General features: G+C 56.2%; 1 protein-coding gene across 1 annotated transcript in view; it reads left to right on the plus strand.

Annotated features, from left to right (window-relative positions):
• Positions 1 to 18340, plus strand: part of LOC118892570 (obscurin-like) — a gene marked incomplete at its 5' end in the record, with an annotated part of 122302 nt that overhangs the window by 42504 nt on the left and 61458 nt on the right. The window contains 18 exons of the mRNA XM_036847318.1: positions 890 to 1153; positions 4387 to 4650; positions 4964 to 5227; positions 5549 to 5812; positions 6368 to 6631; positions 6953 to 7216; positions 7771 to 8034; positions 8356 to 8619; positions 9174 to 9437; positions 9759 to 10022; positions 10729 to 10995; positions 11209 to 11475; positions 11578 to 11850; positions 12476 to 12748; positions 13068 to 13264; positions 13438 to 13513; positions 15719 to 15991; positions 17043 to 17309. Of these exons, the coding sequence (XP_036703213.1) occupies positions 890 to 1153; positions 4387 to 4650; positions 4964 to 5227; positions 5549 to 5812; positions 6368 to 6631; positions 6953 to 7216; positions 7771 to 8034; positions 8356 to 8619; positions 9174 to 9437; positions 9759 to 10022; positions 10729 to 10995; positions 11209 to 11475; positions 11578 to 11850; positions 12476 to 12748; positions 13068 to 13264; positions 13438 to 13513; positions 15719 to 15991; positions 17043 to 17309 (4533 nt within the window). The remainder of the gene's footprint in view (positions 1 to 889; positions 1154 to 4386; positions 4651 to 4963; positions 5228 to 5548; positions 5813 to 6367; positions 6632 to 6952; positions 7217 to 7770; positions 8035 to 8355; positions 8620 to 9173; positions 9438 to 9758; positions 10023 to 10728; positions 10996 to 11208; positions 11476 to 11577; positions 11851 to 12475; positions 12749 to 13067; positions 13265 to 13437; positions 13514 to 15718; positions 15992 to 17042; positions 17310 to 18340) is intronic.

An 18340-nucleotide genomic window follows, 5' to 3' on the forward strand; every position in this document is an offset into this window, starting at 1 on the left:
CTCTTGCACTTTGTGTGGTTTTTGTGGTGTCCTGGACATAGAGTCCCCTGAGAGAGTCTGATGTCCTCAGTGACTTCTTAGCTTTCCTCAGCCCTGCCTGCCAAGTTCACAAAGGGTCTGAGGAATGAAGAGGCCACAGAAGAGACCATGGACATACTGTGCCGTGAGCTGAGCAAGATGGCCCCTGTGGATTGGAGGAAGGGACCCGAGACCCTCTGAGATGGAAATAGAGGGAGCCTGAGGCAGGGTGGGGCCGTGTGTGAGCTGGAGATCATGGCCTGGCTATGATGGATGCTGGGGAGTGTGTATGTGGGCAGGAGAGGACCTTGGCCGTGCTCACTGTCAGGGGTAAAGATCACGTGTGATCAATCAGAGCCATGTTTTAGTGTCCAGTTATTGACTTCATTGCATCCATCTGCATTCATTCCACGTTCTCTCCCTGTCTCGGTGCCACCCTTTTTCCATAAGGCAGTGGAATCCCTTCCACCTTCCTGGGCTGTTGTATGAACCAGAAGAAACCAGCAATTAAGCCACTTCCCACCCCTCGTGTCACCACTGGTACTGTCCTGTTGTCCTGTTGTGCTGTTGGAGTCTTGTGTCTTTTCCTCCATCCTGTCACGTTCTGACCCCAAACTTCTGCAGAGAATCCGACGGTCTCCATGTCATTCTGACCCTTCTCAGCCCTGCCTCCTAGGTTAATACAAAGTATTAGGCCTGAGGAGTCCACAGAAGAGGCTGGGCTGAGGGAAGCCACCAACCGCAGTGTGTCCTCGGCACACCCAGCACATGGCCCATGTGTGCTTGGGTTTTGTGTTTCCTCTGTGTTGTTCGCATCCTGCCTTTTGTGTGTGCTCACAGAGTGTGACTGTGTGTGTGTCTTTCTGACCAGCCCTGCCTGCCAAGTTCACAAAGGGTCTGAAGAATGAAGAAGCCATGGAAGGGGCTACAGCCACCCTGCGGTGTGAGCTGAGCAAGGCGGCCCCTGTGGAGTGGAGGAAGGGGCCCGAGACCCTCAAACCTGGGGACAGAGTGAGCCTGAAGCAGGACGGGGCCAAGTGTGAGCTGCAGATACATGGCCTGGTTGTGGCGGACGCTGGGGAGTACTCGTGTGTGTGCGGAAAGGAGAGGACTTCTGCCACACTGGCCATCAGGGGTAAAGACTGCATGTGGCCACCTGAATGACTTCTCTCTGCCACCTGTTCTGTGCTCTCCCAATGTCACTGTCATCTCAGGGTTACAGTCACCGTCTGTCTGATCCATCTCACAAAACGCACTGGCCAGCCCTGTCTAGACCCTGCGGGTACAGACCCAAGGGGCGGGTGGTGTGAGGACACCCCCAGGGAGGCATCGTGGTCCAGGAGAGCTGCTCTGGGCCACTGGCATGTGGCTGGGGCTGTGGGTACGCATGGGCTCTTGACCTCAGGTGTGGAGTGGGGTCATTCATGTTAGTGACGGATGTGCACAGGAAGACTGAGGTGCAGCATTGAGGGGCTCAGGGAGCAGGTGGCCAGACAGGCCAGGCCCTCCTGTGTGTGGTAACAGCATTTGATTGACCTTGGAGATTGTGTGGAGCCTCTGAAGAGCTCTGTCTCAAAGCTTGGGCTGTATAACAAATACCACATATAGATGACTTACAACACACATTTATTGTTTCACAGTCCTGGAGGCTGGAAGTCCAAGATCAAGGTGTCTGCAGGGTTGGTTTCTTTTGAAGCTTCTCTGCTTGGCTTGTAGACAGCTGTATTCTCCCTTTGTCCTCACCTGGGCATCCTCTGTGTGTTCCTGTGTTCTAATCTCCTCTTCTTATAAGGACACCTATAAGTCAGATTGAATTAGTGCCCCCCCCCCCGCCCGTGACCCCATTCTATCCTTAATTACCTCTGTAAAGACCTTATTTCCAAAAAAATTCACATTCTGAGTTCTTGGGGGTTAAGACTTCAACATATGAATTTGAGGGGAGACATGATTCAGTCCATAATACTCTGTCATCTTGTCCCTCAAAATGCATGTTCTTTTCACATGCAGAGTACATTTACCCCATCCCCCAAACCCAAAAGTTTTAACCCATTCCAGTGTCAAGCTAAGTCCAAAATCTAATCTAAATCTCATCTAAATCAAGTATGTGTGAGACTAGAGTTACGATTCATCCTGAGGCAAAATTCCTCTCCAGCTGTGAACCTGTGAAATCAGACAAGTTATACGTTTCCAAAATACTTCAGTGGAACAAGCGTGGGATAGATATTCCCACTGCAAAAGAGAGAAATAGGAAAGAAGAAAGAGGCCACTGGTTTCACAGAAACCCAGCATCTCGTAGGACAGATTCTGTTAGATTTTAAGGCTGGAGAATGATCCTCTGGGTCAGTGCTCTGTCTTCTGGGCCCACCAGAGTGGTGACCTCACCCCCTCGGCCCTGGACCGAGGTGGCATGGCCCTCTGGGACCACGGATGCAGTGGCATCCCTGCTGACCTCTGAATTGCCATTGGGGTTATTCTTCCCAACTTTGAAGGATAGCACATGTTCCCAGCTGGATAGCTGTATTGACCCATCCTATAGAAATCCCAGCTTCCATCATTTTGTCCCTTCTGTGTCTGATTAAGTCATGGCTGGCAGTGTTTCTGCTGATATAAAATTCTCAAAAGCCTTGTTGGTCTCCTTTACAATTCACAGGAGTCCAAGCTTTCAGACAAGAGCCTTCCACACAGCCTTCCTGGATAATTCCATCTCTAGTCCTGGCTTTGCTGAGGTGGCTGATTGGATCCAGGACTCACACTCATAATCTCTTTGCTGAATGATTTTCCAGCCACACCCTTGGTATTCTCTCTAGAACAGGCATTCTCATTTTTTTGCAATTTCAGTGGGCTGAAAAATTTCTAAATCCTCAACTTTTGATTTCCCCTTGCTTAAATACTTCCTTCTTTGACATAACTCAGTTTTCTCTCACATTTTACCATAAGCAACAAGGAGCAATCAGTCTGTGTCTTCAATGCTTGGCTTACAAGTCGCCTCAGCTAAATATCCAAGTTCACTTGTAAGTTCTACCTTCCACAAAACTCTGGGACATGTTTCAGCCAAATTCTTTGCTGCTTTATTAAAGGATTGCCTTTCTTCCAGTTTCCAATAACACATTTCTCATTTCCATCTGAGACCTCACCAGAAGCACCTTTAGCATCCATATTTCTACCCATAATCTCTTCAAGGCAATCTAGATTTATCTAACATGCACCTCAGAACTCTTCCAGTTGTGACCCATCACCCAGTTCCAAAGCCACTTCCATAATTTTAGGTATTTGTTACAGTAGCGACCCACTCCTGGTACCAAAATCTGAATGGCTTAACAACATAACAGTGGCTTTAAACATCAGAAAATTTTTTCCTCCCAGTCCTAGGAGTTGGAAGTCTGAGATCAAGGTGTGGGCAGAGCTGGTTTCCCTCGAGACCTCTCTCCTTGGCTTGTAGATGGCCATCTTCTCTCCATGTCCTCACATGGTCATCCCTCTGTGTATGTATCTGTGTCCTAATATCCTCTCCTTACAAGGACACCAGTCATGTTGGGTTAGGTTCCATCCCAGTGACTTCCTTTTTCCTCGGTCACCTCTTTAAAGACCACATCCCCCAATACATCTCCATTCTGTGGTCCTGGGGGTTAGGGCTCCAACATATGATTTCTGAGGGACATGATTCAGCCCACAACAGGTTGTAACCAGGGTGGACTCTGGTCAGCTATAACTTGTGAAGCTCACACTCTTCCTGGAGTTGGGATGGAGGAGAAGACTGCAGGTGGAGGGCTTGGGGCGTGGTTAGAAGGCCACAGCTAGAATCCATTAGGGTCTAGGAGATCTGAGCCAGGAGAGTGCAAGTCCAGTGGAGTAAGGAAAGGAGTGTGTGAGGTGGATGAGGTGGGGCCTGGTGTGGGCAGGGAAGGCATGCAGTGAGCCCAGATGTGGGCAGTGCTGGATTGACACTCTACCTGGGGTGGGGAGCACAACTGAGGGATGTCAGTGGGGCTCTTGATGTCATGACTGGAAGGTGCCTTCTGGAGATTCTCCCAGGAGAGATGTACATTGCATTGTTGCATGTGTGAGTTGTGAACTGGAGGAGCCTGGTTTGTACTCTGGGTGCAGACAAGGTCAGCGCTTAGACAGTATGAACGGGTATAGGTAGGACAGATGCGCGCTGAGAAGACAAGAGGCCTGGATGGGACCAGTCCCCTGCCACCCTGCACCTCACTGGGCAAGATGCAAGATGATCACACTGTCACATATGCGTTGGTCTGCCTCTTCACATGTCCTCCACCCTGGCTACTTCTGTTCTCATCCTGAATGTTCTGGTCATACGCCCAGTCCTTTTGAGGGGTTGATGATTTCTGTCCATCTAACCCTCTGCAGCCCTGCCTGCTCGGTTCATCCAAGATCTGAAGACCAAGGAGGCCACAGAAGGGGCCACAGCCACACTGCACTGTGAGCTGAGCAAGGAAGCCCCTGTGGAGTGGAGGAAGGGGCCCGAGACCCTCAGAGCCAGGGACAGAGTGAGGCTGAGGCAGGACGGAGCCGTGTGTGAGCTGGAGATCCGTGGCCTGGTTGTGGCAGATGCCGGGGAGTACTCATGCGTGTGTGGGCAGGAGAAAACCTCAGCCGTGCTCACCGTCAAGGGTAAAGACCTATGTGGCCAAGCAGAGCTGTGTTTTGGTGTCCAATTATTGACTTCCTGGTTTCCGCCTACACTCATCCCATCCACCCTCCTTGTCTCAGTGTCACCCTCTTCTTATAACTCCATGGAATTCCTTCCTCCTTCCTGGGCTGTTGTGTGAACCATGAGAAACCAGCTCTGAGCTACTTCCCACCCCTCATGTCACTGCAGGTTCTGTCCTGTTATCCTGTTGGAGTCTGTTTTTTCCTCTGTCCTGTCATGTCTCCAAAGTTCTCCTGAGACTCTGATGTTCTGTGTTCGTCTGACCCTGCCCAGCCCTACCTGCTGAGTTCATAGGAAGACTGAGAAGCAAGGAGGCCGCAGAAGGGACCACGGCCACACTGCACTGTGAGCTGAGCAAACCAGTCCTTGTGGAGTGGAGGAAGGGGCCTGAGACCCTCAGAGCTGGAGACAGAGTGAGCCTGAGGCAGGACGGAGCCGTGTGTGAGCTGGAGATCCGTGGCCTGACCGTGGAGGATGCCGGGGAGTACTCGTGTGTGTGCGGGCAGGAGAGGACCTCAGCCACGCTCACCGTCAGGGGTAAAGACCACATGCGACCACGTGGACTGGCATTTGGTGGCTGCATCACCTCTCTGCTCTCAGTTTCCTTTTCTACTCTGCTGTCTCACTATCCTGTTCCTTCCATAATTCTTTTGTTGTCCCTGTCATGGTCCCTGCCTGCTGTGTGGCACATGTACAGGTTGGACCTTTAAATGTCACAGTCCACAGTGTGTACTGGGCACACCCAGCAGGTGGTCGGTGTCCAGTTGGGTTTTGTGTCCTCTCTGTACTGTGCACGTCCTGATTCTTCTGTGTGTTCGGAGAGCGTGATAGTGTTTGTGTGTTTCTGACCATCTCCAGGCCTGCCTGCCAAGTTCACAAAGGGTGTGAAGAAGGAAGAGGCCACAGAAGGGGCCACAGTCACGCTGCGCTGTGAGCTGAACAAGGCAGCCCCTGTGGAGTGGAGGAAGGGGCCCGAGACCCTCAGAGCCGGGGACAGAGTGAGCCTGAGGCAGGACGGGACGGTGTGTGAGCTGGAGATCCGTGGCCTGGTTGTGGCAGATGCCGGGGAGTACTCCTGTGTGTGTGGTCTGGAGAAAACCTCATCCACACTCACTGTCACGGGTAAAGACCCATGTGGCGAAGCAGAGCTGTGTTTTGGTGTCCAATTATTGACTTCATGGCATCCCCCTGCACTTATCCCCCCTACCGTCCTCGTTTCAGTGCCACCCTCTTCCCATAACTCCATGGAATTCCTTCCTCCTTCTGCGCTATTGTGTGAGCCATGAGCAACCAGCATCTGAGCTACTTTCCACCCCTCGTGTCACTGCACGTTCTGTCCTGTTTCCTGTTAGTGTCTGTGTCTTTTACTCCATCCAGGCATGTGCTGTCCCCCAATAATCTCCAGAGAATCTGATGTTCCCCACACCATCCAACCCTCTCCAGCCCTGCCCAGCAGATTCGTACAAACGTGCGGCCTGAGGAGTCTGCGGAAGGTGTCACAGCCACACATTGAACGGACTGGGCTGAGGGAAGCCCCAGTGCACAGCGTGTGCTTGGCACACCCAGCACATTGCCCGTGTCCAGTTGTGTTTTGTGTCTTCTCTGTGATGTTCATGTCCTGTCTAATCTGTGCCTTTAGAGAACGTTATAGTGTTTGTGTCTTTCTGACTTTCCCAGCCCTTCCCACCAAGTTCACAAAGGGTCTGAGGAAGGAGGAGGCCACAGAAGGGGCCACGGCCACACTGCAGTGCGAGCTGAGCAAGGCAGCCCCTGTGGAGTGGAGGAAGGGGCCCGAGACCCTCAGAGCTGGAGACAGAGTGAGCCTGAGGCAGGACGGAGCCGTGTGTGAGCTGGAGATCCGTGACCTGACCGTGGAGGATGCCGGGGAGTACTCGTGTGTGTGCGGGCAGGAGAGGACCTCAGCCACGCTCACCGTCAGGGGTAAAGACCACATGTGACCACGTGGACTGGCATTTGGTGGCTGCATCACCTCTCTGCTCTCAGTTTCCTTTTCTACTCTGCTGTCTCACTATCCTTTTCCTTCCATAATTCTTTTGTTGTCCCTGTCATGGTCCCTGCCTGCTGTGTGGCACATGTACAGGTTGGACCTTTAAATGTCACAGTCCACAGTGTGTACTGGGCACACCCAGCAGGTGGTCGGTGTCCAGTTGGGTTTTGTGTCCTCTCTGTACTGTGCACGTCCTGATTCTTCTGTGTGTTCGGAGAGTGTGATAGTGTTTGTGTGTTTCTGACCATCTCCAGGCCTGCCTGCCAAGTTCACAAAGGGTGTGAAGAAGGAAGAGGCCACAGAAGGGGCCACAGTCACGCTGCACTGTGAGCTGAACAAGGCAGCCCCTGTGGAGTGGAGGAAGGGGCCCGAGACCCTCAGAGCCGGGGACAGAGTGAGCCTGAGGCAGGATGGGACCGTGTGTGAGCTGGAGATCCGTGACCTAGTTGTGGCAGATGCCGGGGAGTACTCCTGTGTGTGTGGTCTGGAGAAAACCTCATCCACACTCACTGTCACGGGTAAAGACCCATGTGGTGAAGCAGAGCTGTGTTTTGGTGTCCAATTATTGACTTCATGGCATCCCCCTGCACTTATTCCCCCTACCGTCCTCGTTTCAGTGCCACCCTCTTCCCATAACTCCATGGAATTCCTTCCTCCTTCTGCGCTATTGTGTGAGCCATGAGCAACCAGCATCTGAGCTACTTTCCACCCCTCGTGTCACTGCACGTTCTGTCCTGTTTCCTGTTAGTGTCTGTGTCTTTTACTCCATCCAGGCATGTGCTGTCCCCCAATAATCTCCAGAGAATCTGATGTTCCCCACACCGTCCAACCCTCTCCAGCCTTGCCCAGCAGATTCGTACAAACGTGCGGCCTGAGGAGTCTGCGGAAGGTGTCACAGCACACATTGAACGGACTGGGCTGAGGGAAGCCCCAGTGCACAGCGTGTGCTTGGCACACCCAGCACATTGCCCGTGTCCAGTTGTGTTTTGTGTCTTCTCTGTGATGTCCATGTCCTGTCTAATCTGTGCCTTTAGAGAGCGTTATAGTGTTTGTGTCTTTCTGACTTTCCCAGCCCTTCCCACCAAGTTCACAAAGGGTCTGAGGAAGGAGGAGGCCACAGAAGGGGCCACGGCCACACTGCAGTGCGAGCTGAGCAAGGAAGCCCCTGTGGAGTGGAGGAAGGGGCCTGATGCCCTCAGAGCTGGAGACAGAGTGAGCCTGAGGCAGGACGGAGCCGTGTGTGAGCTGGAGATCCGTGGTCTGACTGAGGAGGATGCTGGGGAGTACTCGTGTGTGTGCGGGCAGGAGAGGACCTCAGCCACGCTCACCGTCAGGGGTAAAGACCACATGTGATCACGTGGACTGGCATTTGGTGGCTGCATCACCTCTCTGCTCTCAGTTTCCTTTTCTACTCTGCTGTCTCACTATCCTTTTCCTTCCATAATTCTTTTGTTGTCCCTGTCATGGTCCCTGTCTGCTGTGTGGCACATGTACAGGTTGGACCTTTAAATGTCACAGTCCACAGTGTGTACTGGGCACACCCAGCAGGTGGTCGGTGTCCAGTTGGGTTTTGTGTCCTCTCTGTACTGTGCACGTCCTGATTCTTCTGTGTGTTCGGAGAGCGTGATAGTGTTTGTGTGTTTCTGACCATCTCCAGGCCTGCCTGCCAAGTTCACAAAGGGTGTGAAGAAGGAAGAGGCCACAGAAGGGGCCACAGTCACGCTGCACTGTGAGCTGAGCAAGACAGCCCCTGTGGAGTGGAGGAAGGGGCCCGAGACCCTCAGAGCTGGAGACAGAGTGAGCCTGAGGCAGGATGGGACCGTGTGTGAGCTGGAGATCCGTGACCTAGTTGTGGCAGATGCCGGGGAGTACTCCTGTGTGTGTGGTCTGGAGAAAACCTCATCCACACTCACTGTCACGGGTAAAGACCCATGTGGTGAAGCAGAGCTGTGTTTTGGTGTCCAATTATTGACTTCATGGCATCCCCCTGCACTTATTCCCCCTACCGTCCTCGTTTCAGTGCCACCCTCTTCCCATAACTCCATGGAATTCCTTCCTCCTTCTGCGCTATTGTGTGAGCCATGAGCAACCAGCATCTGAGCTACTTTCCACCCCTCGTGTCACTGCACGTTCTGTCCTGTTTCCTGTTAGTGTCTGTGTCTTTTACTCCATCCAGGCATGTGCTGTCCCCCAATAATCTCCAGAGAATCTGATGTTCCCCACACCGTCCAACCCTCTCCAGCCTTGCCCAGCAGATTCGTACAAACGTGCGGCCTGAGGAGTCTGCGGAAGGTGTCACAGCACACATTGAACGGACTGGGCTGAGGGAAGCCGCAGTGCACAGCGTGTGCTTGGCACACCCAGCACATTGCCCGTGTCCAGTTGTGTTTTGTGTCTTCTCTGTGATGTCCATGTCCTGTCTAATCTGTGCCTTTAGAGAGCGTTATAGTGTTTGTGTCTTTCTGACTTTCCCAGCCCTTCCCACCAAGTTCACAAAGGGTCTGAGGAAGGAGGAGGCCACAGAAGGGGCCACGGCCACACTGCAGTGCGAGCTGAGCAAGGAAGCCCCTGTGGAGTGGAGGAAGGGGCCTGATGCCCTCAGAGCTGGAGACAGAGTGAGCCTGAGGCAGGACGGAGCCGTGTGTGAGCTGGAGATCCGTGGCCTGACCGTGGAGGATGCTGGGGAGTACTCGTGTGTGTGCGGGCAGGAGAGGACCTCAGCCACGCTCACCGTCAGGGGTAAAGACCACATGCGACCACGTGGACTGGCATTTGGTGGCTGCATCACCTCTCTGCTCTCAGTTTCCTTTTCTACTCTGCTGTCTCACTATCCTTTTCCTTCCATAATTCTTTTGTTGTCCCTGTCATGGTCCCTGTCTGCTGTGTGGCACATGTACAGGTTGGACCTTTAAATGTCACAGTCCACTGTGTGTACTGGGCACACCCAGCAGGTGGTCGGTGTCCAGTTGGGTTTTGTATCTTCTATGAACTATCCACATCCTGTTTCTTCTGCGTGTTCAGAGAGCGTGATAGTGTTTGTGTGTTTCTGACCATCTCCAGGCCTGCCTGCCAAGTTCACAAAGGGTCTGAGGAAGGAGGAGGCCACAGAAGGGGCCACGGCCACGCTGCACTGCGAGCTGAGCAAGACAGCCCCTGTGGAGTGGAGGAAGGGGCCTGAGACCCTCAGAGCTGGAGACAGAGTGAGCCTGAGGCAGGACGGAGCCGTGTGTGAGCTGGAGATCCATGACCTGACTGAGGAGGATGCCGGGGAGTACTCTTGTGTGTGCGGGCAGGAGAGGACCTCTGCCACGCTGACCATTAGGGGTAAAGATGGCCCTGTGGACTTACTTGGGAGCCTGTACTTGTGCCCTTGTTTCTTGTGCCCACACTGGCTCCCCATGAGTGCTTGCCTCCTCTGTGCCGTGTGCAGTTTCTTTATGTCAGCCTTGTGCTCCCCAGTTAGGGCTCTGTTCGGTGTCCTTGTGTCTGCGTACTGATCTCCAGCCAAATGACCTCAAATAATTACCCTCACCGTAAGGATAGAACTCCCACCTTATTCCCCTCCCTCCACCCGTCATAATGCAGTCAACTTTCTCATTATACTCCAAAGCCTCTAGTCAGGATCTGACAGTCATGGCCCCGCCCTAGGGGTCCAAGGAGATCCCCTGCCCCCACCTTGATGACCTGGAGGGATACAGGCCTGTCTGTCGGCTTTCTGGGTGGAGGTCAGCATGAGAATAGCCTGGGTCAGATCCAGAGCTCCTCTCATAGCCGCCAGTTCAATCCCTCCTTCCCCTTAGAGTGGACCCAGGCCCATGACTCCACTTCTACCCCCAGCCTCCAGGAGCCTGTGGCATTGGGTCCTTTGCGCAGGTCAGGCAGCTGGGGTGAAGACATGGGCCACACCTGGCCTAGGCCCTGGGTGGGTCTCACTGGGTTTTGGGGTGCCAGTCTGCTGGCTGGGTGTCTGGGCACCAGCCTTGGGGCTGACCTTCTCTCTCCCCTCCACCCCCTGACCCCCACCCCACAGCCCCACAGGTGGTGTTCAGGAAGCCACTGCAGAGCTTGCAGGCTGAGGAGGGCACCTCAGCCAGCCTGCGGTGTGAGCTGTCTGAGCCTAGCGCTGCTGTGGTCTGGAGTAAGGGTGGCCTGGAGCTGCAGGCTGACGAGCGCTGGGAGCCACAGCAGCGGGGCCACATGGCAGAGCTGGTGCTTCGGGACTTGCGCTGGGAGGACACTGGAGAATACACCTGCACCTGTGGCTCCCAGGCCACCAGCGCCACCCTCACCGTCACAGGTGGGCCCCGAGGCCAGCCCCACGTACTGTGGGGGATTGTCAGGGCCGCACCTCCACCCTGGAGGTGACATGGGCTCCTGTGTGCAACGCGGGGCAGACCTGGCCTGAAGCTCTTCCCCCTGCTACCCCTCCACCTTAGCTGCACGCCTTTGGGCCCCCCTGCCCCCATAGCTGCTCCTGCACCTGCCCTCACATTCTCCCTCACCCCTGTAGTTGCACCCGTGAGGTTCCTTCGGGAGCTGCAGGCCCAGGAGGTAGACGAGGGCGCAACGGCACACCTGCGCTGTGAGCTGAGCCGGGCAGGCGCCAGCGTGGAGTGGCGCAAGGGCTCCCTGCAGCTCTTCCCCTGTGCCAAGTATCAGATGGTGCTGGAGGGCACAGCCGCTGAGCTGCTGGTGCACGGTGCTGAGCAGGAGGATGCCGGCCACTACACCTGCGACACAGGCCATGCACAGAGCACTGCCAGCCTCTCTGTCCGCGGTGAGCTTCCCGGGACCCCTGCCCTCCCCGGGCCCCTCAGCCCCCATGGAGCTGGCAGGCGCCTTGAGTAGCAGCCCTAAGAGCCCCTCCCTGACCCTCCAGCCCCTAGGCCCACGTTTAAGATGGAGCTGCAGAGTGCAGAGCAGGAGGCGGGTGGTGTGGTCCAGCTGTGCTGCCAGCTGAATGACTCAGAGCCTGGAGCCCCCGTGCTGTGGCTCAAGGAGGGTGTGGAACTGCAAGGGAGTCCCAAGTATGAGATGCGACGCAAGGGGGCCACGTGTGAGCTACTGATCCACGGACTTGAGGCCAAGGACGCGGGCGAGTACGCCTGCATGGTGGGCAGCCAGAAAACCTTGGCCTCCCTCAAAGTCAAAGGTGAGCCCTCCCTGCCACACCCACTCCCCACATAGCTGCCCTGGGGGCACACCTGGCCCACCCCGGTACCCCCTCTCGCCGGGTGCTGTTCTGGGGTGGCTCTAAGACCCCTGGGGTTACAAGCGTTCTCTGCACCACTCTGGTGCTGGTGCCCTTAGAAAAGAGCGTCAACGGTGAGGAAACCGTAGCCCCTGAACACTGCCCTGCCTCCCGCCCCTGCCAGCAGGTGGGGCAGCCTGGTCTGGGCCACCCTCTGTGAGCTCCTGCCTGTCTGTTCTGAAGGTCTTGCCCCCCTGATGTCCCAGCCAGGGCAGGGCTGGCCACAGTGGGGGGGGAAGGAACAAAAGCAGCCCACCATCCCACAATCCCTTGCCCGCTTCCTCCAAACAGAGGTGCCCCCAGCCCCAGCTCTGTCCCCAGTAGCTCAGTGTCATGGTAGGGAGCTGTGTTTGTGAGCAAACTGGGTGATGAATCTCACAGGGGGGCAGATAGAGGCTGTGTGGCAGGAGAAGAGCAGGAGAGTGCCTGGGAGGGCTTCCTGGAGGTGAGCTGGGGCGGGGGGCATGGGAGCTTGGCCCAGGTTCTCTGACCTGGCTGGTAAAGGCCCCCTTTGCCCACACTCCAGAGCCTGAGGTGACCATCGTGCGGGGCCTGGTTGACACCGAGGTGCAAGCCGACGGGGAAGCAGAGTTCAGCTGTGAAGTGTCACGGGCTGAGGCCGTGGATGTGGAGTGGCGCCTCCAGGGCCTGCCACTGCAGAGCAATGAGGTGACCGAAGTGGCCGTGCGGGGTGGCCACACCCATACACTGCGGCTGAAGAGCGTGACTCCCGAGGATGCGGGCATTGTCTCCTTCCACGTGGGCCTCCACACATCCTCTGCCCAACTCACCGTCACAGGTAGCAGGAACTGGGCCTCACTGCTCACTGCGCTTGGGGCCAGGACACCCAGGTCCTCCTTGGGCCAGGCCCTGTCAAGGGACAGTGATAGATGACAAGGTTTCCTGCCTTTGAGGGTGGGGAACTGGTGGTGAACGAATGATTCTGGGGTGACCCAAGATGTTGGGGTAGAGTGGTGCCCAGTGTGCTTGTCTTCCGGGATTGGGGCAGGGGTGCTGGGGGCAGACCCTGGAGACTGGGAGGTGCTCCTGACGGTGGGGGAGGGGCATCCCAGACAGAGGCTGATGCCATGCTTCTACCCCTCCCCCAACTCATGCAGCCCCTGAGGTGACCATCCTGGAGCCCCTGCAGAATGTGCAGCTCAGCGAGGGCCAGGACGCCCACTTCCAGTGCCGACTGTCAAGGGCCTTGGGCCAGGAGGCCCGCTGGGCCCTGGGAGGGGTGCCCCTGCAGACCAACGAGATGAACGACATCACAGTGGAGCATGGCACACTCCACTTGCTCACCCTGCACAAGGTGGCGTTCCCCAGACCTGCCTGTACCCCGCAATGCGTCCAGGGGCCTTCCCACCCCCCAGGGGTAGGAGAGAGGGAAGGTTTCAACTCCAGTGGAATTGGGCTGGGGACTTGCAAAGTAGAGATGGTTGACATGGCACTGCCGGGCTGATGCCCCCATCTCTGCTTCCACAGGTGACCTCTGAAGATGCCGGAACCATCAGTTTCCAAGTGGGCTCATGTCTCTCAGAGGCCCAGCTGAAGGTCACAGGTGGGCAGCCCTCTCCTATACCCAGCCTTCCTGCTTGTAGGTGCCCATGTTTCCCTACTCAAGGAACTGTTGGCAGGTGGTAAGGCCAGAAACCTGAGCCTTCCAGCAGTGATCTTGCTGTGGGGTGGCAGTTTTCCACTCTTGACCACTAAAGCCACTGGAAGTGGGCTAGTGAAGATCAGCCTGAGAAATTCTGGTGTGTGTTGGGTCCTTGTGTGGGATCAGTGCTGTGTGTAGGAGGGAGATGGGGAGTCTGGCTGCTGGGGACTTGGGCCCTGAGATGGAAGCAGGGCCTTCTGGACTTGTTCCCTCCATATAGCTACTCCTTGTGATGCAGGTTTGTGTGCTCTTGTCCACATTTACACACACCTGCATACCTGACAGGCTCCCAGATGTTGATACAATAGCACACCTGTGACACGTGAGTGGTTTGGGGCATAGTGTACCTGGGCCCAGACATGCAAATAGGATTTAAGGACCTTCAACTTGTTATACCTTGTCCCCAGAGTTAGTCATCTCTGGATACCTGGCCATGAGAGACCCTCCCTTGCTGTCCTACTCCTGGTTCTCATACTGGTCCTGTCCATCTACCATCCACTGGCCATCAACCCATCCACCATTTACCCATCCATCTATGCGTGCATGCATCCATCCACCCCTCTATTCCATCCATCCATCGATCCATCCGTCCATCCATTTATCCAGCATCCATCCATTCATCCACCATCCATCGTCTATCCATCCATCCATCCACCCACCATTATCTACCATCAATACATATATCCATTCACCATCTATCCATCATTAATTCATCCATCTATCCATCCATCCATCCATCCATCCATCTGTCCACCATCTACCCATTCATCCACATATCCATCCGTTTATCCATCTACCATCCAGCCATCCAGCCAGCCATCATTTATCCATTATCTGTCCATCCATCCACCATCCATTCACCCATCCATCCACTCATCCATCCACTATCTGTCCATCATATATTTACTATCTACCTCGAGAGGGGCCATTTGCAGCTCTGCCCTCAGGGAGTCCCCAATCTGCTGGGGGAGTTGTACATGGAGACAGTGTGTCCTGAGTCCCAGGTGTCCCCACCCCGAGTCTTCATGTGGTCTGTGGGGCTGGGAAAGTCTCCAGAGTGCAATGCCCTCAAGTTGAATGATGGGAAGGGGCAGTATCCTGTGTGTCCTGAGCAGAGTCAGGCCAGGAAGGGCCTCATGTATTCATCAGAGTGGGTGTCTGTGAGAGGCAGCATGGAGCTGGGTTGGGTCTTGCAGATCCCACTGAGGGAAGTGCCTTGGCCCCTCTCAACCCAGTGTCCCCAGTTGGGGCGAACTGGCTCATGTACAGACAGCAGCTGTGGCTTCAGGCAGAGAGCCATGAGCATGAGCTTGTGCAGATGGGTGGTTGGTGGGATACGGGCAAGCTTGGGAACTGTGCTGAAGATGGGAATGGGGAGCTGGTGGAGCAGGTTGAGGATACAGTTAGATGTGCACTCTTGGGAGAACATGGAGGGGCTGGTGTGGGCCTGGGACTGGAGAGTTGATGGTGCATGCCTAGGAGGGACGTGGAGGGCTTCTGAGGGAGAGCCTGGCTGGGGCAGGTGTGCAGACACAGAGCAGGCATCTGGGAAACCCCCTGGGCTCACGCCCTGCTGTGTGACAGGTCAGGGGGAAATTGCCATTTTGCATTAGGGCCCCAGAATCTTAGGGCCAAAAGGACCTTAGGGGACATCTGGACAAATGGCCCTCTGGGGATGGGAGAAGCATCTGCTTCCACACCCCCAGGAAGGAAGGCTCACTTCCTGAGCAGACCCCTTCCCTCTCAGAGAGGTGGACCCCATGACCTCTCTTCTCTATCCCACAACGAACCCCATAAAGATTGCAGCCATGGGACTTGGGGCTTGTTAATTCTGCCTTCTGAAAAGGGTGAGATGCAGGTCATTGGTCTCCTTTGATGAAACCGAACATGTTCTGAAGAGGGCTGTGAGGTGCAGGGGGGCTGAGCTGGCTCTCCACAGGCTCACTATGGGTGGTCTCCATGTCTCATTCTGTGAGCAGGGGGTGCCAGCTGGCCTGGATAAATTTCTAGACCCCAGCCCCAGGCTGCCTCCAGCATGGTGGACCTCAGGGTGGCCCCACAGACCCAGGGCACCCCCAGCTCCCCTCCTTTCGTCCTCTTGCACAGAGGCAGCACCGTGCCTGGTACGTGGCTTACAGAACGTGGACGTCTTTGCGGGGGAGGTGGCCACGTTCTCCTGTGAGGTGTCCCGTGCGGGTGGGCCGGAGGCCCACTGGTGGCTGGATGGGACCCTGCTGCAGGACGGCCCCCAGAGTGCCATCTCCGTGCATGATGGGACCTTCCACTCCCTCACGCTCTCAGGCCTGGGGGTCGCTGACTCAGGCACCATCACCTTCCGGGCAGGGCCCCTGGTCTCCAGGGCCAAGTTGTTGGTCAAAGGTACCAGCCGATGGAACCCTGCCCTATGCTGGAGCTTCTGCCCCTGCTGCCCCTGCACGCTTCCTGCGGGCTCCCAGGGTGGGGGTTCAGGGACTGGCCCCCAACACACAGACTGGGCATCTCTCCGTGTGTACCATGAGTGGGCACTGTGGGCAGGCTGCAGTCCCACCTGGGGGATGAGAAAGAAGGCCGGACTCAGCAGTGAAACTGGAGTTTCATTCCCACCTGCTTATAGGGCCCTGGGCACAGTTGCCCACCTGGCCACCACTCTGCAGTTGCCCCTCCTTCAGTCACACGCCCAGAGAGCAGCCTGGAGGTGAAAGCAGCTTTCCCAGCCCCGGGTATGGCCTGCACTGTCCTTGCTTGTAGCTGCTTCCCGTGCTGTTGGCTTGGTCAGGGTCTTGCACCCTTCTGGGAAAGAGCTAGTCCTTGGGGAGGGTGGTGGGCTTCCACGGAACCCCCTCAGCCCACTCCCAGTGGGGGCATTGGGCACTTCTGGCACAGCAGCCCAGTGTGGCTTCGACTGGCATATTTGTCAACTGGCCTCCTCTGTGCTCTTGCAGAATAAATGTGGACGTTTGCCCAGGTCAGAGGGGCAAACCGTTTGTTGATAAGATTTCAGCAGATGGAAATAGGATGGGAGCCCTGAGGGGGCGGGCGACAAGGCCCCTGGAGAAGGGATAAGTTGGGCTCGGGGTGCCAAGTTCCCATCGGAGCTGTGGAGCCCGAATGGGCCCAAGGGCTTTCAGGAGTGGTTGTTGTGTCCTACTGGGGCAACATGCGCCCTGGGCTAGAGGAAGTGAGGGCTCAGGGGAAACAGTGGCTAGGAGAGGCCCAGTGGACGGAGACTGAGCTAACAGTCTGCTGTGGGCGGGGGTGTATGGTGGCAAGGTTTGCCCCACGTGGAGGGCCCTGGGTCACCGGGGTGTGTCCCCCTTCTACCACAGCCCTGCTTTTGCTTGCCTCTGAGTCGCTGATGCTGACTGCAGAGGGTGGGTGGGCCTCAGTCACACTGCTCCAGCTGACGTGTGCCTGGCCTGTCGGCCGACAGATCCCACAGTGGAAGTGGTCAGTGCCATGCAGGACCTGGCAGTGGAGGAGGGTGGCCCGGCTGAACTCCTCTGCCAGTACTCACGGCCCGTGCAGGCCACGTGGAAGATGGACGAGCAGGAGGTGTGCGCTGATGGGCGCCGTGTCATCATAGAGCAGGACTGGACCGTGGCCAGGCTGTCCTTCAGGCCGGCCTTGCCCTGCGACAGCGGCATCTATACTTGTGAGGCCGCGGGCACCCGCGTGGTGGCCCTGCTGCAAGTGCAAGGTGAGGCTGTCTGGCGGGCAGCCCCAGGCCCAGCACAGCTATGGTGCTGCTCACGTAGAGCCATAATGGTGAAATGACAGGCAGTGACAGCGTGCTAGAAAGACGGGCTCCCAGTAAGCAGATCCTAGGCTCTGAGCCTACCCACCCAGACCCCTTCTCCTCCCAAAGCAGCCCGTCAGGACAGCACAGATAGAAAATACAAGGGCAGAGGCTGCTTGAAGAATCTGTATCCAGAACACCCTGTCGGGGCGGGATGGAGGTAGAGGCAGGCGGGGAGGCAGCCTGCAGGCAAGCAGGTGGGTGGGCAGGTCTGGGGCCTGTGTGGCCGTAGACGGGGCTGTCCTAGAGCAGAGGAGGGCCACTGGGCTGAGCTCCACGAATACTGAGTTCAGACCCCAGCTCTGCCCCTTCCCGGGCTGGTCACTCAGAGGACGCTCTGAGCCCCACTTCCCTATCTGCAGCACAGCCAGGATACCCTATGGGGGGCCAAGGAGGGCAGACAATGGGCTGCAGGTCCGCAGGGCCGGAGGTGCCATTTGGCTGAAGCTACTTTCTATTTGGGAAAACCTGAAATGTTCCCAGTGGTGAGTGAGCTGGCAGTTGTCAGGCAGTTGTCAGGAGGCCATCCAAGCTGGGAAGAGCAGGTGGGACCTGGTCTGGGCCACCGGCCGCCTGAGGTCGCTCACACCCCATTCACACACTAGTTCAATAACTTAAGTTTTTAAACGCTTTTGTTTTTTTTGGCCCCTGGGGGCACAGCAGCGAACAGACAAAACTCTCTCCCTTCAGGGGTGACATTCCTGTGGGAGCTGAAGGAAAATGTGAGAAGAGCTGTGGGGAGGGGCTGCAGTGTGAACCTGGGCCTGAAGGAGGCAGCGGGGGTGGGGGCTTGTGGGCATCTGGGGCAGAGCCTTCAGGCCTCAGGCAGGGAGTAGAGAACAAAATGCAGAGAAGCAGGAGATGGCAGGAGGGAGACCTCAGGGGCTCACCACTGCTGCTTTAATATCTGGGATTTTATAGAAATAAAGCAG

The sequence above is a fragment of the Balaenoptera musculus genome, chromosome 3 (assembly GCF_009873245.2).
Source record: "Balaenoptera musculus isolate JJ_BM4_2016_0621 chromosome 3, mBalMus1.pri.v3, whole genome shotgun sequence".
Taxonomy (NCBI): Eukaryota; Metazoa; Chordata; class Mammalia; order Artiodactyla; family Balaenopteridae; genus Balaenoptera; species Balaenoptera musculus.